The 13,731-nt window shown below is 33.7% G+C and overlaps 1 protein-coding gene across 4 annotated transcripts in view; it reads left to right on the top strand.

Moving 5' to 3' along the window:
- LOC113512633 (CUGBP Elav-like family member 2) overlaps nucleotides 1–13,731 on the top strand; it is a 549,805-nt gene that overhangs the window by 67,713 nt on the left and 468,361 nt on the right. For all 4 annotated transcript variants that reach the window (XM_052900076.1, XM_052900074.1, XM_052900071.1 and 1 more), the window contains exon 3: nucleotides 7,237–7,303. In XM_052900076.1, coding sequence (XP_052756036.1) covers nucleotides 7,251–7,303 — 53 coding nt within the window. In that variant the 5' untranslated portion in view covers nucleotides 7,237–7,250. The remainder of the gene's footprint in view (nucleotides 1–7,236; nucleotides 7,304–13,731) is intronic.

Here is a 13,731-nt window from a genome sequence, read left to right as displayed (position 1 = left end):
AGTGTTTAAGAATGTGTATCAGTTGTCTAGTACCCATAGTAGGTACAAGTTTAGTTACAACTATTTAGGTGCCTTGAAACTGAATTACGCTGTGTAAAAAGTCCAGGAATATATATTTGTTTATTGATGATCTTTGCTTTGTTGTTTGTTTTGATTTTCTATTCTTGTATTGTTCTGTTAAATATTATAATATAGTTGTAATAATATGTACAAAAATTGTGTGGGTTCCGGTAATTTTATTCAAGAACTAGCTGATCAGGCGAACTTCGTTCCGCCTAACAGTCGATTGGCTCAGTGGTGGCATGCGCATGAGCTGTGCGCGGTACTGGACAGTACTTGGACATTGCAACGTTACTTTATTTTTCTAAAATAAAAGTTTTTTTTCTAAAGTAAACGTAGCCTAAGTTACTTCTTATTATATCAGCTACAAAAGTTCCGTCAAAATTGGTCTAGCCATTTCAGGCATTAGCCGGAACAAACAGACAGACAGAAATTGTAAAAAATGTTAATTTGGTGTATGTACCGTATATATATTCATATACTAAAAACAGACACTCCAATTTTATTCATATGTATAGATTTATTAATACGAGTATTATTTGCGGCATCACAATCTAGGGTTTCCATATATAACAATTTCACTTAAATATTTTCATTTAACTTTAGAAGTTTCAAAACGGTACGGAAGCTATAAAAAGCATACTGTTTTTTGGAGGCCCGTTTATAGACGACGTGACGAGGGCGCCAGAGGTACCGGCCGTAAATCATTGCACTCCACCATACCGTTTATAGTCAGGTTTGGTTCAACTAGATTTTATGTTTCCGTGACTCACAATCCTAATTTATGTTGATCCCCGATGAGTTGACCTTGATAAATATATATACCTGCTATATATACCCTTGTATATAATAAACTAGCGATCCGCCCCGCCTTCGCACGGGTGGAACGCTAAAAAATGTGTCTATTTACGACATTACAATAGAAACCTTTAAAACTATCATTGTTACCCTATTATATTATGCATGTATTATACATATAAACCTTCCTCATGAATCACTCTATCTATTAAAGAATACCGTATCAAAATCTGTTGCGTAGTTTTAAAGATCTAAGCATACATAAGGACGGACAGACAGCGATAGCTACTTTGTTTTATACTATACTCGTATAGTGTTTATACAGGTGAAGTCGGAGTCGTTATTGGTACGGAGCGCTAAAAATCTACCTACGAGTATACTATATAGAACTTCATCATCATATCATCTGTTAATTGTCCACTGCTAAGCATAGGCTTTCGCCATAAGGGGGTAGGGTCCAGTAGTTGCCACGCTTGACAGATGGGTTGGCAACTGCAGTTAGGTTTTGGTGACGTTTAAAGAGGGACGTTGCTGCCCATCCCTCAATATTAAGTTTTCTTAATCACCTCTAACTACACCCATGGGAAAGGAAAGGATGATCCATTCTATGCCGGAACCATACAGCAACTGTAAATCTGATTACGACGGAAATTTTATAAATAAAAAATTACTTAAAAGAAATTAGTTTCCCTTACACACAACAACGAAATACACCGTGAGTACGGAGGGCTCAAAAATTCTTGTTTTTCGATCCATGTTTTTTTGATGAAAATATTGAATTTCAGTAATATAATGCCCCTTTAAAGGATGCTAACGAATCTGAGATCACCTGTATAGTTGACTGAATAAAATATGTTAAGTATTAATTAATAAGATAATACATACATACATACATACATACATATCTGTCACTCCTGTCACCCATTAGGGTAGGCAGAAACAATGGAACGCCAAATACTTCGATTCAAAAAAACCTCTTTCGCTTCTTCCACATTCATCAATCTTTTCATACACACTCGCCGGTTACGGGTACTTTTAATTTGGCCCTTCTTCAGCACGTCGCCTATTTGGTCGATATATGTCCGCCTAGGGCGGCCCCTACCGACATCTCCATTCATTCTTGCTCGATATATCTCTTTCGTAATAAGATAAAAGTAGGATATTTCTACTTTCAAAATACACGATTACAAAATTGTTCTTGTTGTTATTGTATTTTTTTTACTATACCATACATACATACTTTACATAGCTAGTATTTAATGTACAATGAGTTGAGATACATAATTATGCGAATTATCCTCTAATTAACTGGTTAAAACAATGTTTCAAAAATTTTGACATCGCAACATAAAAGTAAAAGCAAAGTAGGCAATTTTGCGCACCAATTCCCCAACAACTCGAATAAAGGGAAGCAATTGGCGAATTGGCATTTTTATTCCATTATAATTGCTGTTCTTTTCTTTAACTTTATAAGAACTTAATGAAAACAAACGAAATCATTCCCCCTGAAGAAAAAGTTGGCAAATTTCTTCCAACTTGATAAATTGAACCTTTCCCGATTTTCCACTCGGTATCGGGAACGTAAGTGCGGAGCGTTATCGTTCTATCGGAATTTATTAAGCGCCACATTTCGCTTGAAATTTTAGTATAGGGGGACTAAAAAAAAAAAAAAACAATCTCGCAAAAAATTACAGAGTACTCGAAGATTTCACAGGACTTTCTCGTCCTATGCAAATTAGCACGTACCTACTTTGCAGCAAAAGGGAAACGCGAAGAATCGCGTCATGTTTTACAAGTGGGTTTTGTTCGACATAATTTTGTCACAATCATTGTGACAAATTTGTCTGGTGATAGATGATAGATATGTTTTATTTACTAGCTGAGTCCCAAGACTTCGCCCTTGCTTATATAAAGTATCTTATATACTAAATTAGGCTACAATTACTACCCGTGTACTAAATTTCATTCATTTAATCAAATCAATCAATTCAACAATGTTTACAAAAAGAAATAATTTTTTTTAATAAGTAATAAGAGTTTTAAAATCTAAAAGCTGTTGATAGGAATGATACTTGCGAAAGTCCATAGTACTATTTATTTGAATTGAAAAATTTTGTTCAATTCTCCTACAATTTTTATCTATGTAAATGCCATCACTCGAATATTGATCATCACTGTTACTACCAGAGGTACTTTTCAAATAACCCAATGTTTATAGTTCAATATAAATGTTACTTGACTGTGTACGATATATATATATATATATATATATATATATATATATATATATATATATATATATATATATATATATATATATATATATATATATATATATATATATATATACATATATAATATATATAATATACATATATAACATAGTGTAATAATTTCCTTATCCCCTGATACCCTGTGCTATCAGAATCTAAGCTATGTACATCTGGAAACATAGAACACCCGGAATAGAGCAAATTTAGAGAAGATCCTTTCCTAAATTGACCCGACCGAGAATTGAACCCGAAACCTTATTTATGCGAAGTAACATTACTACCAAATGCAACAGAGGTTGTCAAATAGTTATTTCACCACTTAATGATGAAGCCCAAATTCTTTACCCATATAATTACCTAATCGACTGCAAACCTTGGCATATGCGAGCGTACACCAAAAGCGCAACCGCAAGTGCTTGGGAATCCAAACCCAGTACACTGAACAAAAAAAAATAGTTATCTCAACCTTTTTTATAACTAAAATATAATTAACAATTGTGCCCAAAAAAAAAGAGAGCCGGATCATTGGTAGCGAATTAAAACTATTTATTTTAATCTATAAACTAAACTACTGAACTGATTTTGATACTTATTCTATGGGATCGATCTATAAGAAAATCCGTTCTGATTAAAGAACATTTTTCCAATCGATTTACAATTGACAGAATACAATCGAATTGAGAGGGGGGAAAGGGATTTATAGTAATGGGGTCTAATTGACCCATTGCTAGCAATACACCCTATCAGGTTGACCTACACGCGGTTCCCCCTGAAAACCGTCGTGGTTATTTCTAGTGGAATTCGTCACGATGGGCTAACTGACCTGCCTTTTCATTCTTACCTGTTATCCCTCACTGGGGCCCCGCCAGTGTATCCCGATAGCGCAAGCGGAGTTACCATTCCATCATCACCCCTTAAAAAATACCGAATTGGGAACCTCCTTTTTGAAGTCGGTTGAAAATACACAACAATATTATTCACGTAGAACGGTAACAGTGAATTTTAATTCGCGGAGCTCTTGTCCTATTCATGAGGTGCCTTTCAAGGGTAATTACTTTCTGACTGTAACGTTTCCTAAAAGCTTTCCGCAAAAATGCCTCTTTAAATAAATTACGATACAGACCTGACGGCGTCGCGCAAACGGAACCATTAGTCATTGAAATAAGCAATCATCTGAGACACCCCTTTTTAATTATGCAAAATCTGTACCATTCATTAACCTCCCGCGCCGTACCCCCCGTGGCCCACCCCTCTATTATCTTGCAAAATGGACAAAATTATTTACTTGGAAATTATGAAAAATATATAAGACAGATGGCGCTATCCGTTTCAATTTCAGACTCTTCGCGAGACATTCATTGTTTGCCGTTTAAATTATACAGGTGCGTCGTATACTTTATTGCTATTGTTATTTCTGCGTATTCGTTTACCTTTTGGAAAGTGGCTGTTGGTATTTTATAATGTTTTTATGTACATAGGAAAATTTTTAGCAAACCCTTTTAGCTCTCGTTCTCGTGAATTTTGAGATAAAATAAAAATTAGGGTTATTTATTAAACTTTAATATACCTAGAAAGTGTAAATGGCGGATTTAACACCAGATGGCGTTATCCACCAGTCGACTGTACACAGGAATAACAGAAAATACAGTTAATCGTGCAATCCTGACTAATGTAAAAATTATTGTTATTTTATTTAAACTAATTTCTTATTGAGCACAAGTCAAAAACAGAAATTGCAAAGAACAATTTTATTTTTTAAGCGTACGACACAGATAAAAGAAACTATCTAAAATCGCAATTAACTATATATTCTATGGTAAACGTCAAAACTAAATAGAAGGCGGCAAATTTAAACATTAAAACAAATATGAAAGTGAGTTTGTTTATTTGTCGTCCCTCAACAGCTGAACGGATTAACTAATCACTATGAAATTTAGTATACACGTACTATAAAAACCTACAAGAAAAGAACATATTCCTTTTTAGAAAGCCGACAGCATACATGCAATGCCTCTGGTGTGGCGGGCAATCATGAGCGACGATAGTCACTTACCATCAGGTGAGCTGCAAGCTCGTTTGCCCCCTGTTATAAAAAAAGAAAAAAATATGGCATAAAGAAGGGCACAGGCTACTTTTTATCTTGTCAGTGAACATTACACTAGTCACACGGATGAGTTTGCAGGTAAAAGCTGGTAATATATAATTCAAATCACTTGTAGATAATTCCATTGTTTTCAATCGATTTCAAAAGGAAGGTTTTCGATTCGGTTGTAATTTTTATGTTTGTTACTCTGTCAGTTCTAAGCCGATTTGGATTTATTCTTATGTGAAAGGATATAGTTACAGTTTGACCTGTCTGATCTCATGGAAATGTTAATAAAATTGATTTAGTAGTTTAGTTTTTAAATGAAAATAACAGATTTTGTCACAATTGAAAATGTTTTTTTTTTTATCGTCATCTTTATTTATATTATTCATATTATATTAGCAATAAGGTTGCCCATTGTTTTCTCACTGTGATTATTTCTTGTAATTGTTTATATTTATAATAAGTTTACTATTGTAATCTTTTGGAAGTAACAATAAAGAGTATGTATCTAACTATATCATACACATATTTCTTTTAGTACATGTAACTGTGGACCTGCTCCCATATCGTCTAGCATAATTTAAATCCAACCTGGCACGAGGTGAGCCTACCGCCATCACTCGGATTAATTTCGAAATGTCCCTTCTTATTTATCTATGTTTTTTGTTTGTATAAAAATTGTTTATTTATATAGGTATCCGATTCTCTTATGTTTTTGCACCAAGTAGCTTGTGTTTACTTGGCTCTGTTGTGGTTTTTAAATTGGGAGAATGGCAATACAAGATATGAAAGCATAATGTCTTAGAGAACTCATTGCAAGTCACGTTGTATTTGGTGATATTTTGATTGTTGATGCTGTTGATGACTAAAGCAACGGTTACCAATTTCTCACTGGTGGAGTTCTATTAGCTCTATCCCATGGCTTTGTCTGCGTGAATTCTTATATAAAGTATCTTATGTTTCAAGTTAAGATAAAACCTATCTATCTAAGATATACATATCTACCTATTATTCTCTGATTATTATCCTTACTAATACTGTAAATATTAAAATTTGTTTGTTTGTTACTTTATAGGACTATAAAGGCCAATTAATATGAATATAATATATATACTAATGTGGAATGGAGAAGGGTATAGGCTACTATTTCTATCCTGGTCAATAAACATATGAGATATGATTACAGACGCGGATAAAGTCGCGGGTAAAAGATAGTGACAAAATAAAGGTATATATAAAAGATATATAAAAATAGTTTGAAAATAGACTTCGCCTGTCAATATTCATTTAGAACCTTTATTAAACATGTCTACAATTTATTTGCATCAAATTTAAAACTAGTGAATATATTTCTTTACTGAAATAGTCGAATTTAGTTTAGTACTTAGTCGATTATCAATTCAATCCGTTCGCTAGTTGGATGTCAATATTCATTTAGCGCGTGGCCACAACGCGCGTGACGCGCCGTACGCCCGGACGTTCGACGGCCGTGATTCGAATATGAATCGAGTCGAATTTCGCCAAGGGTGCGAATGTAGATGCTGTCGAAAATCGTCGAATTATAAATCGATTCGACTATTGTACAATATTTCTTTTATTTTCTTATAGAATATTGTTTCAATATTCTTTTTAAACTTGACTTTTGTTAAACAAAAAGCAACAGCTTAGTTTCTTGCTCCTTCTTCTCAGTTAAAATTGTATTTCGAATTAGGCGGTAAATTCATAAAAAAAAGTCAATTAAAGTGCTTATAATAAGGTTTACTTAAATGAAAATTAGACCAGAGGTCTAGCTTATATTTATGAGTTTCAAGATTTTTTTTATTGAATTTGAGTTATATTAAAAATCTTATTTTATTTTGCGTACTCTGAGCGGGGAGGGGGGAGGGGGGTGAACTGCCATATTTACAACTATGATATAAAAAAAATATTAAAGTGTATAAAAATAATAAAATATATTATACAATTTAATATTCTGTGTTTTAGTAACTAATAGATTATGGGTGATTTTCTTTTCAGATTTCTCGCAGTATATGGGTGACATGGAAATTCAAGACTACAAGACAATGGCCGGAGGAACTGACAGGTATGTCGTCTATAGGAAAATACTTACCCCAAATTTGTTTTTTTAACAATAGACTCACGCTAGAAAGTAATCAACGTAACAGCTCAATTTTGTACTGAAGGGCATTTGACTGCTCTTGTAGGGACGAAACTCTCGGTCGGTATAAATCATCCATCTTGTTTTCCTTTTTTTTACCTAACATCCCCACGGTTCGTCAAAGTGCAATATCATCAAATCACTGTAAAAGAAGTTCCATGATTTGGGGAGGAATGGGGATAAAATATTACAACGGTAGCGGTTCGAAAGGACGAGTTGGGGATTGCGTGCAGTACATAATGCGTAGCGATGAATGCTATAAACAAAAATTATAGATTAATATCGCCTAAATTATATAAAAGATTTAAAAAGAAAAACCTGATTTTATGTTTGTAATGGATAAATCCAAAAGACATTTAATATATTTTAAATAGTCTTTCATCTTATAATAAGCTACATTATCAGCGTACATCGTGGGCTATTTTTTATCATTGACTATGAAGATCTCTCATCTTCACTGCTGTAATTTTTTGAACTGTTGCAAAGCGCCATACGCCCCGTAAAGAAATAAAGTCGAAACAAATGTCGAAAACAAAAACAAAAACGGCGAGTTTGTTAGTTTCCGATTATATATGCACTATATATAGACAAGGAATTAAAAATTAACACAAATTTTAAAAATAATAGGAGCAATAGAAGTTTAAATAACATCTTTTTTAAAATTTTGTCTGTATGTTTGTTCAGGACTCAGTGACTCAGAACTGTTCTTTATGGCAGTCTATATGGGAGGCCTATTTTCAGCAGTGAATGGGTAATGGTTGAGATGATGATAATGATATTTTTTCAGGCATCACACTGAAACTACTACATCAAAATTAAATATAGTTTTCACAATTGTATTGCTTAAAATCTCATTTAAAAACTAGTGTATGCTTTATCATAATATGCCATTTAAAAGTTACCAATTTAATTGTTTTTTTTTTACTTTTAAAATCCACAAGTACGAAGTAATAGGAAACTCAAATTGCTAGTAATACATAAATATTATCAATAAAAATGTATTAAAAAACGATTTACGCGTACAGTATTATTTTTTCATTTTTCTATTCCTTATATTTTAGGAAAAAATCTATATTAAATTAATTAATTGTTAGATTTTCTCTAGAGACTACCGCATAAAATCCATTACGTCCATAAGATTATTTACGCACATTTTTGTCAGGGTCGGCAACTTTCTCGTAATACTTCTGATGTTATAATAATTTACAATATTAAAATGAATACATATAAATACTTAATTATTAGTACATAAATATTCATTGAGATAGGTATTCATTATCATAGGACGATCCACCACTAGATGGAGTGGCGACATCAAATGTATTGCAGGGAGTCAGTGGATGCAGGTGGCTCGGGACTGTTCCTTATGGTAGTCTATGGAGGGGAGCCCTATGTCCAGCAGTAGACGAATAATGGCTATAATGAATATGGAATAATAATCATCATCATATCAGTCGTTGTCTGTTTATTGTAGAACATAGGCCTCCCCCATAGACTGCCGTAAAGAACGGTCCCGAGCCACCGGCATCCATTGACTCCTTGTAATGCATTTGAGGTCGTCACTCCATCTAGTGGATGGTCATCCTACACTGAATTTACCTGTACGAGGTCGCCACTCACGAACTATTCATAAATAAGTAACATAAATGCTTATAAATACATATTTTGTTTATAAATCTGTGGCAGATTTGTTAAGGATTCTATGGGATAAGTTTTCGATTTTCTGGTGCTCTTTCATGTTTTGAGGAAAAGTTTTAGTTTGAACTTTTTAATATTTTGTATGCCTTTAAGGTTGATAATAAGCCACATTGTATTTTTACCACAACATCATATGTATGTACCTATTACTCACAAAATAAATGATTAATTAATTAATAAATACATTTTCACATTTATTTTACACGTACATAAATATTATTTTATAGCAACAGAAACATATTTAAGCGTCTGCACATCTCAGTGTGCTACCGGCCTCCCGGTTTTAGTGGCGGCATCTTGTGCCGAGTCACTCAAGACGTATTTCATGGTACGTCGACTCACGAAATGATATTGTCGGAAATATGATTCGCGGGAGTAACAAATGTATTATGTACTGTAATAGCTGAGAAACATATGTTTCAAACCATATGGACCTACATGGTTTATATGGTTTGAAGCTTATGTGACAAAAATTATTACACACTTATTATTATTGCTTCAGCCATTTAGTATACACTGCTGAATGTAAGCTTTCCCTATAAGGGAAGTCTTTCCAGTAGTTGCCACGCTTGGCAGGCGGGTTGGCAGGCGCAGTTAGGCTTCTATAGATGTTTTAAGAGGGACGCTGTTGCCTATCTCTCGACCATAAGTTCCCTTAGTTAACTCTTACGATACCCACTAAATTTTCATCCGAACCATCTAGAAGAGTGGCGGTCATCCGCCAGACGAATGGCGGTCATCCGTCGTGCGTTTTTCAAGGTACTTTCTTTCACGCATAACCACTCTTTTCAATCAAGTTCCAGCAGCAGTATTTTCGAACCGATACGCCATCATAACCTTCAAGAATAGAGTATGTCTTTTTTTAAAAGTCCTGCAGTACATCTGCAATGCCTCTGGTGTTGTGGGTGATCATGGGCATCCGTAGTCACTTATCATCAGGCGAGCCGCATGCTCATTTGGCTCTTAATGTTATAAAAACTAACGGAAAAGGAAAGGGTAGTTTATTCTATGCCGGGACATACATGACGATTACACACGTCCAGCATCGCACGGGTGGACATTTTTACATTTTAGAAAGTGGCCATTAAGGCTGCACACGCGACGGAAGCTTAAAAATCGAGTAACTTTTCCCATTTTCTCAATATTTCCCTTCACTGCTCTGCTCCTATTGATTGTAGCGTGATGAAAAGTATACTATAACCTGCTCGGGAGTATGAAGAATAATTGTACTAAGTTTCGTTAAAATCCGTCGAGTAGTTTTTGTTTCTATAACGAACATACAAAGAGACAGACAAAAATTTTACTGATTACATTTTTGGCATCAGTATCGATCACTAATCATCCCCTAATAGTTATTTTGGAAATATATTTCATGTATAGAATTGACCTCTCTACAGATTTATTATAAGTATAGATAAAATGAGGTATATATATAATATAGGTGTATCTATATCAAGATTATACTATTTTAATAAATTTTGCGTACCAGTATATTGGTGAAACATGTAGCTATATATATGTATATAGTTTATATATATATATATATATATATATATATATATATATATATATATATATATATATATATATATATATATATATATATATATATATATATATATATATATATATATATACACAACTGAATAATAAACAATCTAATATAACCATGTTGTAAATCAAGAATCTGAATATTGATATACTTAACTAATATGAAGATTACTTTTACTCGACTACCTAAAAAGGAAGGTTAATGTTTTTCTAGTGGATAATTACTCTTAGCCTGAGGCACTTGTTTAATTTAAAAAATCCACACACACACACAAAAGTTATTTATTTAATTTCTCATACAATATTTAGTACACAGTAACTAAGATATTGATTCACATTGACTCGCGACGCGCGAGACCCTTGATTTAAGGTTTATTAAGCCTGAATGTTCAATTCAAATAGTTAATTTTACTAGTCAGACTGGCGGACAGAAAACAGATCCGTAGCTGGGCAGAAATTTGGTTAGATGAATTAACACTGCTAATTTTATAAATTGTATGAGTTTATAGAGGCATAATATTGTTGATTTGGATAGAAATAAATGGTATTATTATACAATTCAGCAATAATATGCCTATATACCAGAGGGAGACTTTGTACAAAAGTCGATTGCTTGGGTACCTCTGTCCCATTCGTATTTCAACCGTACAGCAGTTGTGTTTGCATGGCTGTGTTTTGGTTTTTCACGCCATATCCGGGATATGGCGTGAATTTACTGGGTACGGAGGAATAACACCTGAGTCCTCAGGAATGGCAACGCATCGGTGGTATCATGGGCGAAACAGTATACTCTGTTATGTCCATGGCACTGCTCTTGTCTATAGGCGACGGTTACCACTTTCCATCAGATGGGTCATTAACTTGTTTGCCATTCTAAGTTGTATAAAAAAAAAAAGTATATACTCCAAATCTACTTTGTCCAATCTTCATTTAAAGCTCCATATCCAACGTCCACTGAAGCCTAGCCTTACGTTACATTTAATTAATACAGATTAGTTAATAAATAGTTATCACTTCTAGAAATTATATTTTAAACTAACATTATAAGGCTCAGCAGATGACATTAAATCCACGACGAAATCTTCTTGCAACAGTTAGGTTCATAAGGTCTACTGAATGTGGCCCTAGCCTTACACTACATTCAGTTAATACAGGTCAGTTACCAGCTTTAAATTACTACCATTGGGTGACATATGTATAAACGATTCTCCTTGCATCTGGAGATAGAACGATATTAACAATGTGTCTATGACTGCGTTACACTGTAGTTCTGTGTTCACGCTTGGCAAAGTCTCAGTTCATATTCCACATATGCCTTTACGTGCAATGTTTCGAGTTTACTGCCATATAAAAGCAGTTAATATTTATTTTTATGTGTTTTAAACGACGTGAGAATAATTAATATTCCATTCTTAATTGATATATTTCTTTTCATACTTTTTTTATGCAATTTAGAAGGGCAAACAAGCTAATAACCCTAATGTAAAATGATTTACCATCTTCCACTAAGTGAGGCATTAGCTTGTTTGCATTAAAACTGTAATATAATATTACTATAATTGTACAAAACATAAGCATTCCTTTTTATAACATACCCGTATATGCCTGTAATTAGAGCAGACAGCAACCGTCACTCCAAAATACTTAGAAATTCTGCCTAGTTCAGCTTTGTTCTAACATCGAAGTAAACATCATGTTTCTCTGGGCTGTATTATAAATTTATAATAGAATTACTCTCTCCTGTGAATCCAACACTCTGTGAAAAGTGAGCGTCAACAGCAGAACTAACGGGCAGACGGTCGATATCCAATCAGCGGAGCGGCCGGCTGTATTACCTGGCTTGATTAGGAAGCCTAAGTACAGTACGGAGACAGTCAATAAACCCGGTGCCTTGGCTTTTAATATTTTCTCAATATCCGCTTGCAACATCGGCTTGGAAGTGATAGTGTCACCAGCTCGGAAGCAATATGTCGTAAGATCTTAACCTTTAGAGAAACTTCAGATTAGTAGATCGACTACTAGTTAGTTTTGTAATTACCATTAGTTTATATTTCATGCGTGAAAATGCAATGATAACTTCTGTTTAGCACTACTACTGTCCACTCACTACTTCCTATGCCACTGTGTTAGTTTGACTGGAAGAAATCTCTTGTAGAGATAAGTTCTAACCTCTAGTCCTTTGCTAACATTGTTAACATATATATATATATATATATATATATATATATATATATATATATATATATATATATATATATATATATATATATATATATATATATATATATATATATATATATGCTAGCGGGTTTACCAGTGAGAGATATATTGCTAAAGGAGCAAAGTTGGGAAACTGTCAAGCTCCTTTAGTTAGTAAATATAAATAAATAAATAAATAGATATATAAATTTTGGAACAAAATTTATATGAATAAATATAAATGAAACAAGATACAACTAAGTGTAGTATGCTAATATCTACCTACACATATTTTCAAAGGAGATAAAATGATCCCTTGATTTCTTTGTTCCAATCATACATACAGGGCTTCAGTTGTATTATTATCATGTCTAAAATGAATACGAATCAGTACTCGTCTAACAAGAAAATGAATAGGGTTGCGTCTCGTTAGGGACCGAGACAGTTAAAGGCTTCGCTGTCTAGATACGACCATGTAATGGTAGGGGTGATAGAATTACAGAACCCTTATATTGGAACGCGAGGAGTCAATCAGAGTTGTAGTTTCATATTTATTATTTATACTAGCTGTATCCCACGGAATTGCTCACGTGAATCAGTATATAAAGTGTTCTATGTGTTATGTTAGGATATATCGTACCCGTGTACCATTGTCATTCTAGTTCAAGTCCGTTCTACATAGTTTCTGCGTTAAACAATAACAAACATCCTTCCATCGTTACAAATTTTCGATTTTATAATATTAATAAGATTTGTTTAATGGAGACTGAGAATCGCATTGCTAGCAATATACCCAACCAGGTCGACCTCCACGCAGTTCTCTCTGGAAACTATCATGGTTAATTCCTGATGAATTCATCATGATGGGCTAACTGACCTGTTTTCATTCTCATCTATCACCCTTC

This window comes from Galleria mellonella, unplaced genomic scaffold (genome assembly GCF_026898425.1).
Source record: "Galleria mellonella isolate WM207_F2 unplaced genomic scaffold, CSIRO_AGI_GalMel_v1 utg64, whole genome shotgun sequence".
Lineage (NCBI taxonomy): Eukaryota > Metazoa > Arthropoda > Insecta > Lepidoptera > Pyralidae > Galleria > Galleria mellonella.
Note: the sequence above shows the minus strand (reverse complement) of the source record. Positions and strands in the feature narration are given on the sequence as shown.